Source organism: Amblyomma americanum, chromosome 1 (assembly GCF_052857255.1).
Source record: "Amblyomma americanum isolate KBUSLIRL-KWMA chromosome 1, ASM5285725v1, whole genome shotgun sequence".
Classification (NCBI taxonomy): domain Eukaryota; kingdom Metazoa; phylum Arthropoda; class Arachnida; order Ixodida; family Ixodidae; genus Amblyomma; species Amblyomma americanum.
The window spans coordinates 323994692-324020520 of NC_135497.1; the positions used below are offsets into that span (position 1 = coordinate 323994692).

Genomic DNA, 25829 nt, shown 5'->3' on the forward strand with positions numbered 1-25829 from the left:
TCCTGCAACACTTAAACGGACACTGAGGGCAAATTGAAGTCTATCTCTATCGATTGATTACTTCCTTCTAACGACAAAAAACCAATTGTCACCAAAAACGGAGATTTTACCTGCTAGAAAAATGCAAAAAATACGAAATTGAGGTTTTGCTATCAGCGGCCAACTTCCCAAGTAAAATGCGTTTGTCGACACCAATTTTGGGGCGCAGATCCCAAAGGCAATGCTACACTGCCATTCAGTTCAAAACAGAGGCAACCAGTCCTTTTCGGTAGCGACGTCACGAGTTTGAATCGAATGGCGGGGGGGAGTGGGATTTTTAAATCCATTTTTCTCGGCGGTAAGTGCGTCTCATGCATCCGGACAAACGTCCAAGCCAGAAAATGCCAAAGAATCAACTTTTACTAATTAGAATAATTGCTTTCACTTTTCTTCAGTGTCCCCTTGGGGAGGAAGGCAAGCAGTGATTGCAAAAATCGGTCCCCGAACACACGCATTTGCTTTGCCCTTTGTGACCCAGGTGCTTATTTGCGAGGCGTGCAGATGCCCTCGCCAGATGACGCGCTTATACGTAAAATGGAAGAGTGCGAGTTTGTGACGGCGGACGAGAGCCAGATTCGTTCTGGACTTGCGACAGCAGAACACCGCCGACAAGCCGGCACCTGCTGTGGGATTCGGATTGCACCGGTTTGGAGCCAAAACGCACGAAACAAGGGCCGCTGAGTTGCTTTGTTTAATGCACGACACCGCCCACGGGGGGCCGACGCGCGTATATGTACTGCGCTCCCTGTGACTTGCCCGCGAAGCTGACCTTTTCGGTAGGATGCAACCAGCACTTTGAACTCTTACCTTGGCCAGCCGCCGCGGTGGCTCAGTGGTTATGGCGCTCGGCTGCTGACCTGAAAGACCTGGGTTGGATCCCGGCTACGGCGGTCGAATTACAATGGCGATGCCAGTGCTCGTTAAAGAACCCCAGGTGGTCGAAATTTCCGAGCCCTTCACTGTGGCGTCCCTCATAGCCGTATTCGCTTTGGGACGTTCAACCCCCATAAACCATTTTCCCTTGAGCTTTTCCCCTGATTAGGCCAAAATGCCATCCCATTATGATTAAAGACTGTTCCTTCTCATTGTTATACGGCACTGTTCTTTTCGCAAAATACAATGATAGAGGGGCTATCATGCGTGTATACTTACTTAATAATATACACCTTCCTGCAAGTATGCGGCATCGAGGGTATCAGCCTTTGCATGCCAGACATGCGTTCAGTCGTTTCATTTCTATTTTTAATTGTACTGACGATGCTGTTTGATCATGACGATGCTTTGTTGCGGCATTTTTGTGTGAGGTGTATTTGACCGTGCCAGTGATTTTATTGTTTGCGCTGTGTGCGTATACGGATTGATGTGCCACTTCCACTACTATCGGGATCGGCCGTGGGCCGGTATAAGAAGATGATATGGATAGTCTGAGAGCTGGCTTACACTCAATCGCGTAACCTTTATGTATATCTTTATCAGGGTTTAACCTTTATTTTAGAGGTTGCACGGCTTAACGTTTTTATGTTTTCCTTCTTTGCAAGGTTTAAACGTTTACACACTCCTTTACAGAGGTCACAACCGAAATTTAAAGGTATGTGGTTCATGTATACCTTTAGCCTTAACCTATATATCTGATCGAGTGCGTGCCGTATACATATATGTATACGTTTATGCCTTTGGGAGGTTGACACATTCGGCGAGAAGGATCGAAAAAGGAGGTTGAGTTCAAATAGCGCGCGCTAGCACATTGGATTGGAATGGCTTGCTTCGGGATGAGCGACTTAGGTGGCTAGGACGGCATTTTTATGGCAGTCAAACACAATCCTGAATCTTTCCGCAATTGTAAGCTACAAATTGTAGTAATTTAAAGTATAAAAAGCTTTATAATGCTTGCTGTTAGGTGTAATCAACTTTGTAGCTATCTGGGTGTTTCCTATGAACGATACAAGCGGCGCTGCAGTGCTGCTTGTCACCCTGCTTGAAGGCGTGCATGTGGTGCGTGTGTGGTATGCGTTTGCGATGCCTGTCAGGCAGAAAGACATTTGCGGAATATAATGCGGCCGCTGCAATGAACAGCAGTGTGAGTGCAAACAGTAGATGGTGGTGTGTACCGTCGATATGGCCGAGGGTAGACTTCGATGCGACTACTGCGACTACTGCGACCACAGCCTAAGCACCCACAGCAGGATTGTCGATCTCGGCGAGTATATAGTTTCGTTTTGCAGCAGTTGTCTCTTCTCAAAATTTTCTGCCTTCAAAAGCAAAGTTGCCTCTCTTATAAGAAAAATAAGTGTCCTAGAAGCAAGACATTGCAAAATTTTAACTGTTTTGTGTTGTATTTTGTTTTCGCTGATATTGACAGGCTTATCCCGCGCCCAAGTATTACACGTTTTGATTTCATGGGCGCGCATTGCTTCTGTCGCAAAATATTGACACGCTTTCAAGAAAGCAGTTTTACGCAACATGTTTCGACTAATGTGATGTTTGCAGTGCTGTTTGCGCTAAATGCGTCGGCCACCAGCAGACTGTTATTGACACCGCAGTCATGGGCTCGCCCCTGACATGGGATGGAAGTTTTTCTCTCTGCGGCTCATGTGTCTTGCGTCCCGCGCTCGACGCATCCACCTTGCCCTTCACGCGTTTCCGTGAGCGCAGTAGGGAAAATATGCTCAAACTGATCGACTTTTAGCAGTATGCCCCTTCACCTGACAGCCGAGTCCACGAGAACGAAACAAAAGGGATACTTCAGATGCATGCGGCTCACCGAAGCACAGTAGCACTGACTGCGCGCACGTGTCAGCTGCTTGTTACCGGTGTGAAAAAAAAACAACTCTGTGGCTTCTGCTCAAGCAGTGTCAGTCTCACTTAGCGGGTAGATTGCTCCGCGTGGCCACAAACCTGCGGAATGCCGTTGAATCACAGCCGTTCATGAATCAATGCAGAGTGGCGCACTGAGAAAAAAGGACCTCGACGTGATGCTTCGTGTCATCTGCCCCTTTGCATGAATTTGCTACCGGCTTGGTCGCAATGGTGCTCCGCACGTGCGCAGCCACACGGAGCCTTGTTCACGCTCAATGTGAATGACCCTCTACTGCGTCTTTATTGTACTCCTTGCTTAGGTGTTATACTGGCGCGAAACACACGGGCCTACGTGTTGGAAATTAAGCTATGATACACAGCGTCAAACTGAATAATCTAGATGACGAAGTAACACATCATGATGAAAATAAAATACGTCCAGATAGAATCTTAATATTTTTGTTTGGCTGTACATCTTTAAAATGGTCTCTCTTTACGCATGGCAAGAACCGTAGAATTCAACAGAATGTTTACCTGGGAACTTCGAGGCTCGGGCTGATGAGAGCATGCTTTCACAAGATACTTAAGCCCATGGAGGCCACGGTGTGTGTCATTCATATCCACAGAAGTTTTCTATTTCGAAGAGAAGGTGTAGCATGGTGTTTTGTTTTTCTGCAGGCACAATTATGCAAGACACTGAGCAGCAGAGTAATGCATTTTCATCTGTGCTGTCAAGCTCTCAGCCTGGATGTTCCAAAGGTGAATCAGCTGTCTTTCTGCCCGCAGTATAAACTCAGTTGTAATACTCATCACTGTGGATTTTGCGAACACTTGTAACTATAAATTTTACATCCTGGACCAGTGATAACAGCTTATCTTGAGTTTTAGTTGTGATGCCTATCGATGTCTGAATTGCTTATAAGTTCAGCAGGTTACCCCTTCTTTCTTAACTGTTTTGGTTTTAAGCTCCTACACCATGACCACAAAGGTCATTAGTGCAAAAGCACCCATACGCTCACCAACACTGACAAAGAGTCTTGACCGGTCTTGTTTTGCACGACACCTAGCAACAGTGGCGTCATGTTGGTTTAGAAAAAGCATAACAACATAGATGCCTCCATATCTGGTCTAGCTGACCCTGAATTTGGCCCTGCCCAACATGATGGTGGCCTTCAAATATGGCCAACCTACACCTCAAATTTGACCTTGGCTGATTTGGACCAAAATCCATGTCAGGCCATAATTTGCCTCGCCCAACAAAATAGTGACCTCAAAATTGGGGTGGGCCACCCCCAATAGTTTTCCCCACCCACCTGGGAAATTTAACCTTGGTTGATTTGGACCAAAATCCATGTCCAGCCATAAAATGAACTGCGCCCAACATGATAGTGGCCTCCGAATTTGGCCCCGGCCACTCCCAATATTTGGCCCACCGACTTCGAACATTTGACCGTGGCTGATTTGGACCAAAATCAATGTCCACCCATAATTGACCACGTCCAACAAGATGATGTCCTCTGAATTTCGCCCAGCCCACCCCCCAAAATTTTGGGCCACCCACCCCTGGAATTTTTTCTTGACTGATTTTCAGCAGAATCAATGCTCACCCATAATTGACTGCACTCAACACGATGGTGACCTCTAAATTAGGCCCTGGCCATTTCCAAACTTTGGTACGAGCCACTTCCAAAAATTTTACCTCGGCCAATTTGCACTGAAATCGATGTGCAGCTATAAGTGATCATGCCACACATGATCAAGTAAAGCCAAAAAAACAGGTAAAATCAAGTGAAAACCTTGAGAACTTTTTTAATAAACGTTTGTGATGAATGTAATTAAGCTTGGGTTCTTTTGACCTGTTTGAAGGCTGGTGTCTTAGTTATCAAGTAAAGCTAAAAAACAGGTAAAATCAAGTGAAAACCTTGAGAACTTTTTTAATAAACATTTGCGATGAATGTAATTAAGCTTGGGTTCTTTTGACCTGTTTGAAGGCTGGTGTCTTAGTTATTTTTTCCCAGATAAAAGAGAGTGGTTATGCTACTGACTGCCATATTTTTTTTCGCAGGATTGTGTTCATTGCACAGGTGATAAATGCTGAAATTTTCTGCCTTTTGAACAGGAAACATTCAAATAAAATTGATGTCACTGCTATGACACCTTTAATGCTGCAGGTGAATAGAAGTGCAGTACCTCGACAATCTAGTGCTGCAGGATTTGAACCAGCCATTACAGTACAATTCAAGCTCATGAACATTTTCTCCTTAAACCAGATGGACCCTTGCATCCTTGAAGATTGGACAGAATGCATATTTAGTGTTTTCGTTGCATGATGGAAATTCTGACTAGAATACCTAATTGATAAATGGTCAATCACTGTTCTATCAGTATAGTAGTTGTAGTAAAGTTGTAAACTAAGAAGGCATAAAATTTTTATTTTATGCAGACTCCTGGCCTTGTACAAGTGAAGAAAGCCCAGTTCAATGCGAAGACATCACAGAAGGCAGACAAGAGCCAGAAAGTTGTTCCCATCAAGGTAAAGAATTATGAAAGGGAGATAGTTGCTCTGACATTTTCAGAGCTGTGCTTAATATTACTAGTAGCATTTTCTCAGTATATGCTCATCTGCTTAATCTAACAGTGAGCTAATCTTACATATGTGTTCATTTTAATTGACCTTTCTCAGGAATGCAAAAACATTTAGTTTTTTAATAGTATTTTCATTTCTATTTACCACTTCTTATCAATGTAGTTGTATTTAGAAATGGCATATATAGGCTCTAAATTATACAAATTATATGCTTTAATTATAGCCCCAGTGCAGGATGCACACGGAGTGACTTCTACACAAGCAGTCTCAAACCAATGCACCGATCCACCAAGAACAGCTAGGTCAGCAAGCATGTCTGCACATTGTGCAGGTTTACAACGAGGCATTTCTGGGCAAATACTTAAGTCTATTGATGAACGCATTGACCTGGACATGAAGTGAAAGTAACAAGAAAAAAAAGGAAATTAGATGGAGCGGTCAAACCAGAAAATGTGATATAAGATGGGTTAAAACCGTACAAGAAACCTTCGTTTAAAATCAATGACAGAAATGTCTGTGCTGAAACTAAAAGATGTAAACATTTTAAGACAATGAGAGGAGACAACAAGGAATGATTTTGCTCCTCACCAAATTTTGATGCACATAGTACATTGTATTGCATGTGTTTAAGTGACTATATACTGAATTAGGTTGCACCGTATTGTTATTGATGTTTTGTGCTCATCTTTTAAATGTATTGTGCAGAGTGTCTTCATACATAGACTACTGCTTCAGTGACGTAGCGGCACCGCCAAAAAAAAATATTCCTGTTGAAGAACCTAGCCTGGAGGGCACAAAGGAGGTGGTGGTGGCAGAGTTACAGGTGGGCTGAAAATTTTGAATTTCAAATATGACAAGTCCAGACAAGTGACGTTTACATTTTATGCCGGAGGGGCATAAAATGTCTTTGTTTTTGTAAATATAAATATAATTTAATAAATATAAAATGTCTTATATGTCTTTGTTTTTATGTTTTAGTTATTGGCTTCGGACACCTTAAGCGGCGTGACCTACAACACTGAGAGGGTTATGTGCCTCCTGAAAGTGACCTTCCAAGACCACTGCCAGCACTATGTTACCCTTTGCGAAGTTATTTCTTGGGAGAAGATATCGTAAGCATAAAATTATTTTATATAAGCCTAAATTGTGGAAAAGTTCTCAGTAAAGCATCTGCTTCTCAGCAGTGGTGCAGAGTAAATTTAAAAATCCAGGCATGGAAATATTGATTTTGTCATTTTGTATTGAGGGAAGCATACATCACAGTATTTTTTGCTGTCAAGCTTTAAAAAAGTAACGCAGGTTTAGCCACGTGACTTTGTTCCGGAACCATTTCCCAGACAGCTATACACTGAAGTGAAGTAAGCCACTTTTTTTATGTTTTTTTTTAGTTCTAGACAGCTTTGTGCTGAGGCACAACTGCGTTTTGAAAGCACAGTGGATGAACTGGAAGTGAGGCTTAAGAAAGCTGCACAAGTTTTCTCGGAGCAACAAGGCCAGGACACCTCACTGGTGCAGATTTCACGTCATTTGCAAGGTTCCTTGGATCACTTTTTGATTACAGAGGTAAGTTAAGATTCTGCCTTCTCTCTGCATACTGTATTCAATAAGAGGACCCAACTGAGCATGTTTATAAGTCTTCATGTATGAAATGCAGTGTGAAAAATAGACATCAGCAAAAATAATAGCATAAAGACTGAAGTTCAATAAAACATTTTGCTGGGCGAGTTGGTTCATTTTGCTCGAGGGGATGCTTGTAGCGCGACAAAAAACACAAGGGACAGAGACGAACGGCGCTTGTCCCTTTCGTCTCTGTCCCTTGTGTTTTTTGTCGCGCTACAAGCATCCCCTCGAGCATAAAGACTGACATGAAGTTCTTCTGCACACATCAATTACACATAAGTATGTATCTTGCAGATAGGTGCAAGTTGTTTTACAAATGCAGGGTTTATGTGGGTTTTTGAAAACCCTTGGATATGGAAATTATGCTTCCAAGGACCTTGATAGTCCTGGAATTTCTCTGTGGCCCTTGAAAAGCCATGAATTTATGGTGTGTTGAAGGAAGCAGCCACGAAAGATGTCTTGCACTCGCTGAATTGTTTCTTTTACACAAAAATACTGATGCTCTGAATAATTCCACAGGCACTTTTGCAGCAGAGAATTTAATCTGTGCTACAGTGACTGATTCCACCTCTGAGCAACTCAGCATCGGAAATGAGTTCATGTGTGTGTATGTATGTATTTCGTCTGTATGAATTATTCGTAGCCGGTCATTTTCGGCCATTTGTTAGACACATGTGAGGAGACATTATTGTATGAACATCTTGATCAGGTACGTTTTGCCATGATTGTTGCTGCTTTTCCAGCTGCTTCTGCAAGCCACTAACCAATAAATTGCTCATAGTTAATCCATAAGTTTGGGGTAGTGATGATATTTCTCCCTTTTTGTGATGAGATTAAGAATAGCTGATCTACCTGACAACACCCTATCATTAATAATGCATACAAATGCCTGCAGTTCTCTAGTGATTTCTCCGACTGCACTAATAACACTAATAATTTGTTAGCGCCTCAGCCTCATAGAGGGGCGAGATGGTGTATCACAATGGAAAGAGTTGAAAGCGTAAAAAGAGCGTACACGGCAGGAGACACGGATGAGCGCTTGTCCGTGTCTCCTGCTATGTGCATCCTTTTAATGCTTTCAACATTTTGCACAGGAATAAGGTCCGACTGTCTTTGAAAGACTGCTTAGAAAAAGGCACAAGGCTTTTACAATGTCCCTGGTGAGCTTAAAAGAAAAGAACTGGAACTTTCATGACTGCCTAGACTAAAAGGCACATTTGTTTAAGCTGAGCATTTTCTGTGGTAGAAATTTCATGTGCACTGAAGGGTACATTTGTGCTCTGAAGAATGCTGCTTTCATAAGCTGCCCGATTCGTTTGTCCTTGAAAAAATTTGCACAATGCCATGAAAGTCTGTGAAAACTTGAATAATTTTGCTCTGAACCCTGTCTGCATGAAATCTGCAGATGCTTGTAAAAGTGCAAATCATAAAAAACGTCTTTGGTTGGAAAAAAAAAACGAGTGAATGACTTTTTTCTCCCAATCTAGAAAAGATATCTCTTTCTCATTAAGGGATAAGGAGAGCATAAGCACAGTGCAAAGAAAACATAGAGAAGACCACTGCATTCACTGGATTTAGTAATCTGATTATCTTGAGTCTTTCGTAATTCTACTTACAGACTGCACTACCTACAGCAGTACAAATTATTACGCCTCATGTGTATACATACAAGAACCAGTCTTGGATATATGGAGGCACCCAAGCTGAGGTCATCGCTTTGAAAAACAAGAACATTGAGTGGGCCGTCATTGTATGCCTTCTGGTGTACTACCTGAAAAACCTGAGCTACATGCATGCATTTTTGCAGACTCTTATTTTGGTGCAAAAACTCCTTAGACCTCAAGTTCAAATCCCACCTGGGGTTATCTCCAACCGGTTGAAGTGCTTTTTGGCACGCTCAAAGAAAAAAAATTGTCCAATCAATACGGTTACAAAGAATCATCCTGGCACAAACGACAGACGTAGCAATATATAATTTTTTGACAGAAATAACTTTTGCATTACATTGTTCATACATTATGAATGTATATTTTGTATTTTTAATAAAGTGCTTCTTATTTTTCATTCCTTTGACAATAATTTGTTTTGCATCTGGGCAAAGGTTTGAGAGCCTATGCACTTGCATTTGTCATGCTTCTGCATCTGCCGAATAAGTTCGCCATTCCATCTGTAGCCATACGCCACCGTATACACGCGGACATTGTAAACATATGGATCAGGAGGGTGACAGACCACTAGGCAGAAAAAAGCACGGTTAACCTAACTCTTTCTTTGATTAAAGGGCACTAATCATATTTATTATATGCAGTGAAATGAAATTACAGTTCGCTGCAGATGGGATCCGAAGCCACAACCACTGCATGTCCTATGCGGTGCTCTTAGTTCAATAAGAGATCATTGCACCAGACGTGCCGAGGTTGTGGGTTTAAATCCCATGCAGCTGTGATGTGCTGTATTTATCTGAAAGGTTAACGGCGGTTAGCTTGCAACATTACAGTGTTTTTCTTTTCACGGAAAAAGTATCCTGAATTTCGAAATAAAGCTCGTCGGCTATTATGTTTAAGGGGGGAAGATGGTCCTAGAAAAAAATTTTTAATAATGAAGTCACAATTACGCAATCTTCAGGGAACAGGTATTTTTACGCGCTGATTCCAAATATGGAATTTAATTTCATGTGCAGCAATTTTTTGAGCACTTATACAATATGTTATGTAACTTTTTGTGGAGAGCTTTCAAGAAATCCTGCTGCAGGGAACTTTCTAAAATGCATGCCATTGGTTTCTCTTGACATTAAGCTATGCAATAAAGCTGAAGTTCTCATCCTGCCTGTCATAGAAGCTGAGTTATAGAATTTTGAAGTTGTCACTTCAGGAACAGGAAGACAAATGTTTCTTCACGTTTGTGAAGTATGAAATTCAAAACCCTGTAACTCAACTTCTTTGATAGGCAGGATAATAATTTTACCCTTATTGCATAGCTCGTTGTCAAGACAAGCAGACGGCATACATTCTAGCAAGTTCCCTGCAGCAAAATTTCGTTAAAGCTCTCCACAAAAAGTTACATATTACATCAAGTCCACAAGGACTTGTTGTACAATAAATTAAATTCCATATTTGGAATCAGCATGCAAAAATACATGTTCCCTGAAGATTTCATAATTGTGACTTCATTAATAAAATTTTTTTTTCTAAGACCAGCTTCCCCCCTTAAAAGTTAAAATTTTGGGCTTTGTGGCCTGTCTGTAGGTGCGGGCTATACAGCATTTTTTTCAATATCGCCAAATAAAGCATCAAATGGCCAGGTGTGGACTATGTACCGGAAATAACGGTAGTTGTTGCAGGGAATGGGCAATATAGCGTTTGAGAATGTTCGATTAGCACATTACAGTCCAGCATTCCAAAGCGCTGTGTAAACCAATCAGAATGCTGAGTTGGGCGAGTTGGCAAGGGTTCATACTGAAAAAAAAACTGGCAGAACAGACGGACATGATGAAAGGTGGACACAGGACGAATGCTGACTCTCGAGGGAGACTATCCAGCGGAGCTCGGTACATCGTCCTGACTGGGCGATGCCGTAACAGGCAATTGCAAGAGCATAGAGATCATTTATCTAATGGCAACGGCTTGTCTTGTCTGTTGACTCATTGTCAAGGGCGCTGAAGTAATGAAGAAGAGAAAGAAAAGATGCACTGCTTTGTTTTTTCACACAGAGCTACTGTACACCCACCAAAGAGGTTTTATTAAAACGAGTGGAGGGGGCGCTCGAAAAGTGAAGCCGGCACTCACTGGTGCGGCGCTGATGAAGAAGATCTGCCTTGCGCATCAGAGAACGCTCTCATTCAACCAGCCCGGCCAGCCAGCCACGTCAACCCGCTCCGCCGGCTCACCAGCCGCGGCTACCGGGACGTCCAGTAAATGTGGACTTCCTACCACAGTGCCATGTTGCCAGGGGGAGAAAACAGGCAGAACGTGTTGCATCCACCATGTAGCTTAGTGGCTCCGTGGTGTTTTGTTGCGGTTGTGCTAGTGCACTGTTTCTTCAACGGACAGCAAGCGACTGCATTGTCAATGGTGGGGTTGTGAGTCGCATTAGGATGTACGAATCGCGTCAAGGCGCCGGGAATAACGTCTAATTTGTATTTGCGTAGCAGTGTACTAGCCTTGGTCGCTTGCACCTGGTCGCTCCCGACACCATACTGCTTGTGCACGAACACAACTGTGCAGATTACAGAGCGCTTTTTAAGCACTTTATTTTAGCGGAATGGAGCACATACCAAGCTATGCTATTATGTTTCCATGTAATAGGTTTCGTAACAGGATCCTGGTTTGCATGGTGCGTGAGAGCGTGTGGTACGGCGGGATGGCTGGGTGCTCAAGGATGGTGGCCGTGTTTGTTCAACGCATTTTGAGCCTCGGTGCTTCGACAGGACCGGGAAAACAACCAGACTGTGACCTGGCAGCGTTCCTAGCATCTTTCCAGCATTCTCACCGCATCCCCAAAAGCCTGTGAGTACAAACGTGGCCTCATGTAGTACGTTGCCCATGGTTGGTGGAGATGACTTGCTTTTAAGCTTCTTTAAAAACGCACTGGTACAGGATCAGTGTTTCTAAAGTTGTTGATGCTGGCTCTCCAGCACTGCATGGCTACGTGAGTATCGCAGTGCAAAGAGGGTCACTAGTAAGGAAAGAACGCAAACGCTCTATTGTCTCTGTGTTTTTTCCTTCCTCTCAGGTTTGGTCTCTCTTGACAATCGGATTTCATGTTTACTTTGCTATAACTTTACGGCTCTGTATGTAACAGGCGCTTGAAATCCACAAGCTTTCACTGACTCGTATGCTTTCCTTACAGCAAAAGAGAAAGCGTGACCCCCCAAGTGTCGGATGGTGCCCGCAATAAGTACCGAGATGAGCGAGGAGCCGGTGGAGCCCGAAGGACCTACAAATGGAGTGGATCATGAGTCTACAGTTGAAGTGAGTTCACCAAGCTGGGATTGGTGTCGGCAAAAAGCCAAAGATGCAGAGGGACAGGTCAACCAACTGAGAAAAAAGGTCAAGGCATTGCACCTGACAAAACGAAGACTAGCGGTGCAGTGCAATAGTTCCTGCGAATTGGTCAAGGAGCTGAGAGAGAAGAATCTCTTGTCAGAGAGAGGCCTTGAGGCTTTTGAAGCCTCCTTTTCTCCTGACATACAATAACTCCTTGGCAGAGCCAATGAGAAGACAAGCAACAATTATCCTCCTGAACTATGTGCATTCGCATTAATGCTTCACTTTTACTCTCCCGCTGCATATGAATATGTAAGAGCTTAAGTTCAACAATGCTTTGCCTGCTCAGTTCACGCTGCGCGAGTGGTACAAGGCAGTGAATGGTGACCCTGGGTTCACATCTGAAACGTTTGCGTTGTTAAAAAAATGTGCTGTAAGGCTGGGACGAGCCATTGTTTGCAGCTCTGATGGTAGATGACACGTCCGTCAAGAAACATGTCCAGCTGGTCAGCAACAAGGTAGTTGGCTGCGTTGTCGTTGGTACAGAACTGTCTGATGACAGCCTCCCAGAGGCAACCAATGCTTCCGTGTTTATGGCTGTTGCATAGAAATTGAGGTTGAAAGTCCCTCTTGGATATTTTCTCATTGAGTCCCTTTCTGGACCAGAAAGGGTAGACTTAGTGAAAGAGGGTCCATCAAGAGTCACATCAGCAGCAGTAGAAAATGTTTCGCTGGCATTTGACAGAGCCTCTTCAAACTTCACCATGGCAAGGTGCCTCGGTGTGGACCACAGCTACCATTCATCTACGTTCAGCACCAGTTTCGAGTACCCAACAGAACCTTCCAACAAAGATTTGTGATGCTTGATGCATGTCATATGGTCAAACTGATTTGAAACTGCCTGGGATCTGTGAGTCACCTCATTGATCTTGAAGGTTCACATGTCAGGTGGTGTCATATTGAAGCTTTGGAAGCATTGCAGCACAAAGAGGGGGTCCACATGGGGAACAAACTCACAAAGTGCTAGCCGAACCTTCATCTTCTGTTTTTTCCACAAGAGTTCATCTCTGGTGGGAAAAACAGAAGATGAAGGTTCGGCTTGCTGTTCTAACGCTGAGTTCTTCGGTCACTGACGCACTTGACTATTGTGAGTCCACACTGAAATTGCTGCAATTCCAAGGTGCGCATGCCACAGCAAAATTCATATGGATGTTTGATTGTCCCTTTGACCTACTAAGCTCAAGAAATCCCCTGGCACGCTCATATAAGGTTGCAATGCACAAGGAGAATGCAGCTTCTTGGAAGTCATTTCTCCAGGAGGCTGAACAGTATAATAGGAAATTGAGAGATGCCAATGGAAAACTAGTGACTGACGGACTGAAGAAAATGGTTTGTTAACATGCTCATTTGCATGCAGAGTGTTGCAGCTTTGTTTGAAGGAATTGTTTCGACAGGCAAGCTCAAATACCTCCAGACACACAAGATGTCTCAAAAGAGACTTTTTGTTTATGTACAGGGAAGGGGTGGCTTCAACAACAACCCCTTTGCCTGCCAGTTGAAAGCTGCATATAAGAGTCTTGTTCAGACCGAGCTTATCTAATGCAGGGAATTGCTCCCAAGATGTTACTGTTTTCAGTCTGTCCACTGCCACTGATGTGGCTGAACCTCCAGTGGCAGTAACATCGCAAAGATCTTTGATATTGGAGCCTTTGGACGATGAGCATGATTAAACTGACCGTGTGGATTTTCCCAAGTGCCTGTCAGCAGTAGCAAACTCGGTTGTTCCCTTATTGCAGGATTTGTAGCTGCCAAAGTTCCTGCTAGAACACAATGTGAGGACTATGTGGAAGCACTGCATTCTAGTGAGCTGACCGGCCTCATTCGTGCAAAGAGCCGTAGTGGGCTTTGGGTGGCTCTATGGCCCCTTTTTTAGCCATTTGAAATGCGCGCGCTCTCTTCCAGTCATCTAGATGCGTGTGCAGGCAGTGCAACTGCGCATGACCGAACATTTGCTCGCCAGATGTGGCGATCGCTGCGAGGAATGCTTGATAAGGCCAGCGAAGTGGCGCGCGAGGGAATACCTGGGGGAGTGTTGCTAGAGCGCGGTGACGGATTCGGCGGTCAGCCCAAGCCAGCAGGATGTACACAGACGGCGGGGCGGCACCGTACCAGGACGAAGAGCACAGAATGAAGTGGCATCTGCAAGGATGGAACAGCCCTTTGGCATGAGTGGCTGCTACACAAGCAGCCAGGTTTCATGTAGCGTTTCAAGCCCCCATCGCTGCCGCTTGGTCTTTCGGCCTCTTACTGTATTTTCTGTGTAGTTCTTTTTAACTGTCTTTGCGACTCTTTTTATTAGTTCTGCCGTGCTCAGTTGCAGCGCCTGTTTTCTATCTTTTGAAGCATTGTTTTAGTCCGGAATAAACCGGTCTTTTGGCACTGACTGTGGGTGTGTCACTCGTCGGGCGAGACCACGGCTTGCGGACCCCATTCCCTGGAAGGCGAGGCCTTCAGCTTATAGCACCATCCAAGGACGTCCTGCAGATCTGTGAGGCTGCTGAAAAGGGACTTGGAGTGCTGCAAGTTCAGTACAAAGACTTAAGGCATGGGCGATGCGAACACCTTCTAGTGGAAAATTTTGCCACAGTTATTGAGAGGGCTTGATTTGCACAATTTGAACCTCACCTGTTGGAGTGCGGCCCATTAGACAACCACCTTCACAACTTATGCAAGGAAATTGTGCAACTCTATTTGAAGATCCGAATTCATCACATTGCTAAGGAGATGACCCGAGGAAACTCCAAAGAGAAGGTGCAGACTGTCTTTTCCAGACTGATTATCTTTAAGAATCAGTGACTGTGATGTATATATTTAGATGGTAGGTATTGCTGTTCTTGAGAGTGCTCTTTAAGTGTCAGTTTTTGTTTCCGTAACTTGCTGTTTTTCATGTTTGCCTTCCTACCTTAATTTGACATGGAACCCTTTAATAGAATGAATAAACCCTGATTAAATCAAAGTAAAGTGAGGTTGTTTTGTTCATGTTTAAACAACCTTTTGGCTTAAATTGGAACACTGCATACACAGCTTTGCGGCACCATGAAGCAGTTCTGGTATTAAACTGCAGGGTCATACGGTCTCAGTGTTACTGGTGATATGGGCTATGTGAGGCAGGTCTTAATCTAGGCGGCAATGACAGTCTGCTGGACTATTGCAGTTGCTTTCGTTTCTTTCCGCATGTTTTCGATATTTGAGAACCATACCATGTATTACAGAACTGTAAACGCTTAATTGTATTGCCCTTCCCCGTAAAGAGTATGTTTGTCAGTTAATTTTTCGTTCTTTCACTGCTAATGTAATAATTGCATGATTAGCTGAAACGACACGCTTTACGCGATTTATTGAGAAAATTATCAGCTTTCCAAGGCAGCGACACTGACTGGAGAAATCACCTACCAGAGCTTTCAGGCAAATTAGCGCGGAAATCGGAGAGATTATACAAGTGCATTTAGTTCGCATAGAAGCAGTATCCCTACCAGAAGATGTTTCTACTTAACCTTGCGGAAGAAGCGAAAAAAATTCGCAAAATTAGTCGTTCTTTGCTGGTGCCTATTTCACCGCGGGCCTGTTTTTGACCCTGGCAAGATGGCCGCCAGCTGGTTTAGCTGGCTTCACCTGTTTCTGCATGCATGCATAGCGGACCTCCACTCCATATGTTTTAATATAACCTCCCTGACACCCACAAGGACCAGTCCACAGGGGTAGTGGTTGCGGCTTTTCACACCGGAAAAGGAGTAGTAAAACTGCGTTAGTAAACCATCACTCTGTCTACCTGATAGACGTCGCTTTTATTGACAACCTTTGAGCGTAGCCTGTATCTGTGTGTAGTTTCTTTTTTCACCCTCTATGGTCACGTGCAGATCTATGAATTTTCCTTTTACAAATGACAGGTTTTGCGAATAAAACGTTGGTTGCGAGTCAGCACTCGTCCTGTGCCAGAGTTTCTTCTTGCCGTCTGTTCTTTACGCTGTTTTTTTCTGTGTGAACCAGGCACTATAGTCGTCGGGGAGGGAGGGGACCCGCACGCAACCGCTCATCCTCTCTTTCGTCATTGGCTCAACTCTTTGTATGTGAGCCGTTTCGGTGGCTATGGCGCTCCGCTGCTGACCCGAAAAACGCGGGTTCGATCCCGGCCGCGGCGGTCGTTTGATGGAGGCGAAATTCTAGAGGCCCGTGTGCTGTGCAATATGTTGGTGCACGTTAAAGAACTTCAGGTCCTCGAAATTTCCGGAGCCCTTCCCTACGGTGTCCCTAATAGTCTGAATAGCTTTGGGAAGCTAAACCCTCGTATACCATTTTATGTGGTTTGATTTCTCTGCGCTCGTGGGATCACACTTCCTTAGTGACACTTCGTTTTTTTTATAATTTTTTCCCGGTGTGTTAACGCCACTTGCCGACACAAGTGATCAAAGGGTGTCCTCTAACTGAATGTTATTATTACAAAGCATAAGTTGGCTCGCCAATGTAGTATTGTAGTTTACAGGTTGAAACGGTACTGCTTTTGACTGGCTAGTATTTACCGTTAGCCAATTCACCGTGGACCATCTATGCATTGTTGTAAGAATAACATTGCCTTAAACAACATGAATTAAATAGCCGCTCAAAAAAAAAGCCAGTATCGTCAGCATACAAAATGTAACCGGATGCATAATAAATTTCAATTATGTCATTCGTGTAAACATTAAACAAGAAGGGTACGGTCTCAACAAACGAAGCATAAACGACCCTTTGCACTCGCGCTGAATGCCCATGCAGAACTTCTGCGTATGTCCGCTTGCACACCGCAGTGCCCGAGGCTAGCCGTGAAGGCGCCGCGCGGCAGCAAGAACGCCAGGAAGCACAAAAAAGCGCCGCTCCAACGAATACTACTATATCACCGAGATGATACTTCGCCCGAAAGGGAAGGCTGGGTGCAATTTTTTTCAGGGCAACAACATTGCAACAGCTATAGCTGTCATTTTTATGCAGACGCCCTGAAACTCCGATACCTCCCACAGTAGGGGTGCCTTGGACGATATCGTGTGATATTGTTCTCACGACTATCTGGCTGTGCAGGTACTTTAATACCTGGACAGCTATTGAACACACGATTTACCTTTTTTTATTGCAGACGCACGAATGCGCGTAAGCCGAACAGATGTCGAGGGTGTCGATCGATCTTCCTGGCTAAAAATGAATGCGTATTTGTAATTGGGCCTAATCCGCACTCGCAGCAGCTTATCGTCACGGCTTCTACAAGGGGCGTGCAAAAAAAAAAAGTTTGCTCCCTGTGTAGAATGCCGCAGCACATCGACAGATGATGGCCGAAAATGTGCTGAGAGCCTTAGACTAGATGCTCCCCCTTTCTGGTGCTTGCACACAGAATTTAAAATAAAAGGAAGCGAGCCATCTGGTAAGTCACCCGCCAGATTCAATGGTGGCGCCGGAGTAGGATTTGCATCAAGCTGTGGGGGAATCTTTCAAGTGTAAAGTTGATCTTTCATTTGACCCGTTTTTGGTTAGGGTAATTTTCAGGTTCTTTAGCTGTCATGCTGCTGTTGGTTGAAATGTGAATAAAATTCTTAAGGCATGCTACAGTTTGCGTGCCTAAACTTGACAAAATTTTCACTACTTTTTCTGTGCATTGTCTTTGCAGATTTATCCTGAAGCCTAAAAATCGACACGTTATTTTCTTATGCATTTTAAACATAAATTTTGCATTCATAACTATTTAAACAATCACAAGGTCGTATCCATTGATGCAGTGGGGGTGTTTCCTGGAAAATTCGATGTCCTCCCCGATTTCAACCCGACGGGTGCAACTGCTTTTTGGTATTCTGTTTGAGACACTGCTGCTTTAAAAATACTATCCAATAGTACATGCGTTCGGACTTGCCAACGAATAGCGTTTGAACAAATGTTTATTACGTAATACATATACCACAACACGCCCACTATACTAGTGCCGTATGCCCTGTTGGGCACCTTTAGGTCGCCCAAGACACCCTATAAGTGTGCACCGCTATATACTAGCGTTCATGTAGCGCTGCTGTGTACATGCAGGCCGTGCCGGCCACCTGCTGAGCCCCTGTAACGATCAGTGGGGTAACCAAGTGGGTCCTATACTGGTTAGCCGGCAACCCATGACCGCTATTGCACGATCAGGATTTCCAGCTACCGAAACACCCTAAATACAGCCGGATATAACGGGTTTTTAATTACATCGCGTTTCAGCTGTTCGAAGCAGCAACATAAGCGCAGTGTAATGCGCATTTGAGACAAAGGAGAAAGAATTCGATGAGATACCATTCGTGGGGCGCTCTGGCGAGAGTACTTCACTATGTAGAGCAGATATTCAAGAACAGCCTTTAACAAGTAATTTACACATAACACTTACATACACAGCATTGAATACATAACACTGAGGTTACATATGGTGACGATTTGGGGGAAAATGTTAAAAATCCTTTAAAAAGACCGGTGAGAGCTAGGCGAAAAAAAACCTACAATACACGCATACCCAGAAATTATGGACAGGCGCATTAATCAACGGGAAACAAGGTATGGACGCAATTTTTTATACATTGTAAGATTTCACTATAAAAATCAGCAAATCCGAAGATCTCTCCTCGGCAGGCTTCCATTGTTTTGCTATCGTCAAAAACGTTCCCCATTGGTTTTCTACGGAAGTCTTTAACTACTCGATGTGGCGATGGAGAAGCATTGCAAGAAAGATTTGCTACGCATGGGAACAATGGACCCTTATCTTTAATGTTTCCATAACGCTACCTTACAATATTCCACAGTTGCCTCACAATTAAAAGTGATGTCCAAAAATCCTTGACTTCTCAAACAGACGATAGAAAACGAAACCAAGAGTAGAAGGCATCTGAAGTGTAAACGAACGACAAAAACAAAAGAAAGAATGCATCAAAGAAGTATGGGTAACAAAGAATTCCTGACCGCAGTCCAATCCCGTCATTGCTTTAGCAAGGAACGCACAGCAAAACCCTAAAGAGTGGGCAGCATCCATAGTTCCAAAAGCATCCAAGCGAAAAAAAAAACGCTTAAGAAATTTGGGCGTATAACTTAAGCGCAGTCGCAAATCCAGCCATTACATTAACAAGCAGTGGTGTACCCTGCTCGGCCCAGCGTGTTAGTCGTAGAAAGATCCTGTCGTGGCCTCCGGTGATCCACTTCCAAAGTGCGGCGATCGTGAAAGGTCTTGGGCCCTGGGCTCTAAAACCAAGAGCCCACACAAGCAATGACGGCAGGAAGGCAGCTGCAGCAATGGTCATCAGGCAACACCCTATAAAGAACCGCAGGTAATTAGCGCTACGCGAGTTCACCCGAAGTATAGCAGTCATGAGACACCCCCCGCGAGTCACCCCAGTGCTTGACGCCGCATACATCCCCTGCTAAATACGCGGCGTAAAGATGTCATCTTCACGCGCTACTAACAATGTGACACAGTAAGTGAAGGTGTTCTTGTTCGTGTTGAAAGCGTGCTCTTGACGCTCACACCGGGCAGCTGCGGGGCCCACACACTGGTAGGGCGGTAAGTTCTTTCAGAAAAATGGAGTGTTGGGCGAGTTGGTACATGACTCGAAGATACAGGGCGCAAGAGTAGACAGGACGAACGAACACGGACTAGGCATTTACTGCAACTGTTGAGCGAGATCGTGCAGTAAGCACGATCTCGCCTTTTTTAGCAAGGTCCAAGGAAAAAAGCAAACAAACAAAACACAAGCATGACGAAGGTAAATTCTGAAGAGGGATCACCTAAGCGCTGCCCCATAAAACACGGTGAACCCTCTGTGCCGTCTGAGGTAGCGGTTGTGTACAGTATTCCTTTGTCTTGCGGCAAAGAATATATCGGACAAACTGGAAGATGTTTTAACGAACGCCTGCTGAAGCGTCATAACGACGTAGAAAAAGTAGCCATATAAGGCCACCTTGCTGCGTACTGCAGGGGGTGCAAAGATTGTACTCGCAAGTTTTCCGATGCACGTGTCGTTAGTAAGCATAAAGAAAAGGACACCAGATAAATAGTGGAAGCCTTCCTAATCAAAAAAGCAGGTGAGGTATGTGTGAGAACCCCCTCCGTATCTTTGACAAAAAAAAAGAACTTGTGTGTTTGGCCGAGCGCGTGAATTGATATCGGCACAGCTATCGTGACAGTAATAATGCGTGTGTTTTGTTTGCTCGCTTCTTTCCTTGCACCTTGCTATACAAAAGGCGAGCTCGTGCTATAAACTACAGTTGCAGTAAGCGCCTTGTCCGTGTTCGTTCTTCTTTCGTCCTGTCTGCTCTTGCGCCTTTTATCTTCGAGTCCCTTCGAGGACAGGTCAACGTGAGGGAATGCTCATCGACGACCGACGACGGCTTTTTGGTGCGATCTTCCCCGTGCGCTGCTTACGATATGGACAAAGATTCCAGGGCCATGAGCAACATACAATGCAGAGTGAGCAACCCTTGCCATGTGTTCTCAGTACGCAGCACGTGTTTCCGTTCGCGCCTTGGTGCTCTTGGGCAGGGAGCAAATAGCCCTGGACGTTCTGCTACTATTATAACAAGAAACGTTATCCGAAGACACGTTTGCGGCTGCTCCACCTTTCAACTCGAGCCATGAAAATGATAATCTCCATCACCACGTGTGGAATATGCGAGCGAAAAGATGAATTTATGGAAAATCTGGTGCTGCCCTACTATGAACTCTTATGAGCAGTTTATGGCTTATTCTTCTGCGAATTTTTTTCTGTCACAAAACTGGAGGAAACAGTTTATAGAGGTAAACGTAACGGCTTAGGGCATTAATCAACGAAAGCTGTTATAGCTTTGGTTTAGCCATTTAGTTTATTCCAACCATCCCCACCCTGGTTCTTCTCTCTAGCACGTTCTCTGTCCCCTAAACACGAAGAGGAGAATTTTTCTCTCTTAGCCACCCGCCACGGTTGGCGGCGGTCATTGATTTGAAATAAACGAAATAAATCAAACTCACTAAATGAAGTTCAATTAGTGAATTCGCGAAACAATCACCTCCCTAGCGAACTTGGGCGATGCAGGCTCGTCATAAGCCGATTGTCATTTTTTGCTCCTGAGCTAGTCCAGCTTGTGTGTTTTCTGGCACAGTGGTATAGTGCCTAACAGTAGGCCTCGTTCAAAGCATTTTTTGGCTTGCCGACAGATTGCAGCACGCGTACTAATTGAGACGCTATAGTAGTAGTAGTAGTAGTAAAAGACTTTTATTCGACCATAATTTATAGGCCGAGCATGTCGACCGCCTGGGCGACCAGAAGCCGCTGTTCTTCTTCCCCTTCAGCGCCAAGCCAGTCGAGCCAGGTGGTGATAGATAGAAAGGGTGGGGGGAAGGAACCCGACTGCTGAGCAGCCGGGCAATAGAAGAGGCAATGGACCAGGTCCGCATAGATACAGGGGCAGTTGGGACAGGAAGGGTCCGATCGATAGCGATAGAGGAAGAGGCGGGACGGGGTGATAACTGCATTCATCTGAATGTGCCGAAGAATGCGAGACTCCGGCACCGTGAGTGATGGATGAGCAGGAGGGTAAATGCGTTTGTCGAGGCGGAGCTCAAGGTAGACCTCTTTTATGGTGCGGCGAAGGGTGAGTCTCCCACCGTCCTCCGAGGGCTTGGGCCAGGGGATCAACGGTGCCCGGAAAAGTGTGTCGGATTGCTTAAATAAATATAAGGAAAAAGTAAAGGCCGAGCGTGGTGGCGACTGCCACCACCCCGTTTCAGAGGGGACGCTCCTAACTTCCATCCATCTTTCCACCGTTTTGATACCATTTTAGGAAAAAAAAAAGAAATATGTCCGTAAGGGGGGGGGGGGGGGTAGTTAAGGTCTTACGGCTGACGCTGTGCTTCCACGGCAGAAAGCAGGGCTACATGGCTAAACCAAAGCTATAAGAGCTTTCGCTGTAACATTCTATCGAAGCGAGGACGTTGATATAAGCACAGTACTTACCAGCAATTACAATCCGTCTCTTCACTTTCTTAGTGCTGTTGAGAAATAGACAGAAATGCTTGTTCAGTAACATTACCATCCTTAAGCTCCAGTTTGGGCGACTCAAATTAAGCGCGTTTAGCTACCAGACTGCAGTTACCTGACCGGAAGCGGGGCGTCTGCTAGCAGTCCCGGTTAAGGTCTCTGCGGCTTACGTTTTCGTATTCACTCCGCACGCCATAAAACTGCCCGTCTCGTGTCCATTTACGAGCTCAGTTTCTCATTTTGGGTCATGCATTGCTGCATATTAGCCCCAACGTGAATTTGGCGAGCCAGAGGCATTCTCGAGCATCGGCTTTGGACAGGAGAAGAAAAGGTTAACTTACAGGCCATCGCAACTCTAGCAGCTCATGAAATGAATGGAACGGTAGAAAGATCAGGAAGATTTGTTTTGTTTGCTTTTTAATATTTCTCTCGCTCTCCGACTGCTACTGCACTGACAGACTGTGTTCGCCTTTGCCAGAGCGGGCGAGTCATCGGTCCCCTTGCATTTGCTCCGGTTTTTGCAACCAGTATAAAACATAAATGAAATAGAAGAAAAAAAGAAAAAATCCCCCGCACACATTCATGACGCAAAGCAATGACGCACGCGTAGTTATGCGGGGCTCAGAACTCTGTTCGAGTATCACCATGGGCTATCAGAAGGGTTCTACGTTAGGATCTATGTCAGCACGGCTGATAGCCACGCTGTTCTGGAACGACTAGATCCGACTGTATGCAATACCAACACAGCCGCGAAGTTGTGAGTGTGCGTGCGTGCCCGCGTGTGTGTGCGCGTGTGCTTGCGTGTGCGCGTGTGTGCCCGCATGTGTATGTGTGTGCGTATGTGTGCACGTGCGTGTGTATGTGTGTGTGCGTGTGTGTGCGCACGCGCGCGCGGCGGGGGTATCTAAAACGCATAACCAAAGCTGCATAATGTCCTGCGCACTCGGGAGTAGCCGAGCCTGTACAGATTACAAATGGTGTCGCCTCAAAACATTTCATTTTCAAATGTAGGCACGCATTTCATTTTAGAATCGTAATCTTTTGCACTTTCTGAAATGGGCCTACATTCTTTCGAGCTGCTGTGATGAGAATGTAAAATGCAAGTAGCTGGGCCATCGAAAATTCCTTTTACACATCAGACAGGATACATGAATAATACAGGAATCCACTGTGATCACCCTGAATTGGCATATATCAATGAGGCCAAATTGCATCAATTACGCTATCGACCGGGTGTAAACTCGAATGTAGTTACTTTTTCCCAAGCAAACCTAGAAATGCTTGAAAGCGGAGAAAGCCGCGCGGTTTTAAGAAACTAGTAGGTACCTATATAGTGCCGAAAGAGCAAGTGATAACTTTTCTCATGATATGCAGAAAAAACTGAACTGTGAATCACGACAATTTTTTTTTTGTAAACGCTAGAACTCGGGTATAGATACGGACGAGCCTGACCGGGAGAACTAAATGTGTAAGAGTTCATAATGCTCTCGAAGCTGAGCATTAATGTGCATGATGTACAGCAGGGACGTATGCAACAGAAGGGGGGGAGGGGGGGCTCGGTGTTCCCAAAATCACTCTAAACCTAACCCCCCCGGGCTTCGCCCTATGCAACTGCCTCGGGCCCCTCCTGAAAAAAAAATTCTGCCTACGTGCATGATGCACAGGTGTTCAAGGCAAGCTGTAGTGACAGTAGGGTCGGGAGGCTTAGAATAAGAGCGATAAAATTGTCAGAACGTAATTTATAGACGGACTAACAGTACGGGAAAATGTGCAGTAATCCAAGTTCTTCTTCTAGAACTTTTCGGCTGGGTAGAGGGTGGAGGTCTTTGGAGGGTGTACGACATAGATGGGTGGTTGTTGGTGGGTGAGCTTCTGGAGGGTGGAGATGTATGGAGGGCAAAATTAGTGGGTAGTGGGCGGAGGCCTCTTGAAGTGGGGCGGCAGCATCACACAATAGACGGACAGATTTTGCTAAAGTGAGGGTAGTAATGCTAACGCGTTAAAAGAAAAGCTTGGAAGCAATCTCTCCCGCCAGCACTCACCAATGGGGTTAAACTATAATCAGAAACGTTCAAGTGATTAAGGACATTGCAGCATGTTGCAGAATGCAAAGAGCGACAGCCTTGCTGAGGCGGTCGGCGGCGACCGTCTTGAATTCTTGCAGCGCGAAAAGGTGGCCCGCTGGTATCAGACCATGCTTCAGGTTCTTGGACTTAGCAAGCGCCAACCGCCAGCAACCACTCTGCATTATTTGATTATCTAACAAAAGAAAAGCCCACCGCACGTACTCTTGCCATTATCTGTGTTTTCTTGTGGAGCACTTGGTCGGAATTATTACGGTGGATTTCATGATGAAGAGGACAGGAGATGACCACTTACATGGCGAATGACAGGAAATATCATTCCACGCCAGCGACGCCGGGCACTATATATAAAAAAAAAGAAGAAAGACTCCAGAGAGGGTACCTCGCCCGGCCAAATCAACTACCGGGCATTACCTGAGCAAACTTGAGGTTACAGTGCACTATAACGCTGCCTTAGCGTAAGGACTTGTAGCAGGAAGTTCAATATACAAAGCGCGCCGACGCAGAGTCACAATGACTCACCATTTGGGATTCAAGCGTCGCGAGAAATCATTCGTCACAACTTCTCTCTCGCCTCGAGGCTGGCAAGAGAGAAGTTTTTATTCCATGCATGGAGAAAGATCCATTGTCTTTAATTGATGCCAACCTCATCGGGTTTCATCGCCAATGCTCGTCTGCGCGGGCCTCCACTTCAGAACGAAGCCCAGCGCTAAAGCAGTGACGTTTTTAGCGTATGCTGTTAATGAACGAGCCAATTACCTTTGTTAAGTCTGTTCTCCGTGGGTGCTTAAATGTTCTTTGTTTTCACTGTTCTGCAGTTATTCTAAGGTGCGCTAACTTCAAACTGCTGCTGCATGCTATGCAAGTGCCTCAATAAAATCAGTTTCATGAAATTTCTTCTTGCTGGGCATAACTAAAACGCTATGTCACGTAGGAATATTTTAGGTTGTACAAAGAATTCATGACACGCAAGATCATGAATGGCCAGCATTTAGGCATCTCTAGTTCTACCCCTGTATTGTTGCATGAAACTAGCAACAAGTCTACAGTTTACCCTGGGAGCACACGAGACCGTTCAGAGCGTTTACATTTATTTTGCCCAAAATGACCAACCACTTTCAAAGCAGCTGCAGAGCGATCGTTGTGGCAGATCTCATTAAGCGCTCTGCACTTACAGATCAACTGCAGAGGATCATGCAGTGTACAAAGCTAATTAATTTCCATCGCGCCCGTACCAGTACGCTGTCGCCGGTCCTATCAGTCAAATTTATCATGGCCGTGTGATTACTTGAGGAGGCCTTCTTTAAGCCGTGTGGTGGTATGCACTACGCGCAGAGAAAACGTAAAATGCGCTTACCTCTCGCCATAAGCAGTGAACCAATGAAATAGAATTTCCTGAAAGAGGATAACGAAGGCGAGCTGAAAAAAAGCCTATAGGCGGTCTAAAGGGCGCATTTAGGGACCGCATTGCTGATGGGGTAAATGGGCTCCGATGTAAGGGCAGACATAGGAATTTGAGGTTGACCACGACAACAGAAGGATATTCCAAGCTGCGACGTTGGAAAAGCTTCGGAAAACACACGTTTGCCTGCACAGACCAGCCTTAAATGCTTTCTAGAGCACCTACTGATGACTGTCGGATTAAACGACAAAAAAAGTAACTTTGGATTCG

General features: G+C 44.9%; 1 protein-coding gene across 2 annotated transcripts in view; it reads left to right on the plus strand.

Annotated features, from left to right (window-relative positions):
• LOC144115419 (uncharacterized) overlaps nucleotides 1-9586 on the plus strand; it is a 68106-nt gene extending 58520 nt beyond the window's left edge. The window contains exons 1-7 of one of the 2 annotated variants that reach the window (XM_077649813.1): nucleotides 2901-3438; nucleotides 3514-3594; nucleotides 5279-5368; nucleotides 6128-6245; nucleotides 6401-6534; nucleotides 6811-6985; nucleotides 8661-9586. In XM_077649813.1, coding sequence (XP_077505939.1) covers nucleotides 5316-5368; nucleotides 6128-6245; nucleotides 6401-6534; nucleotides 6811-6985; nucleotides 8661-9017 — 837 coding nt within the window. In that variant the 5' untranslated portion in view covers nucleotides 2901-3438; nucleotides 3514-3594; nucleotides 5279-5315 and the 3' untranslated portion in view covers nucleotides 9018-9586. Of the gene's footprint in view, nucleotides 1-2900; nucleotides 3439-3513; nucleotides 3595-5278; nucleotides 5369-6127; nucleotides 6246-6400; nucleotides 6535-6810; nucleotides 6986-8660 lie in introns of those variants that run through there. The other variant, XM_077649812.1, reaches the window with a different exon arrangement.
• Nucleotides 9587-25829: the final 16243 nt, after the last annotated feature.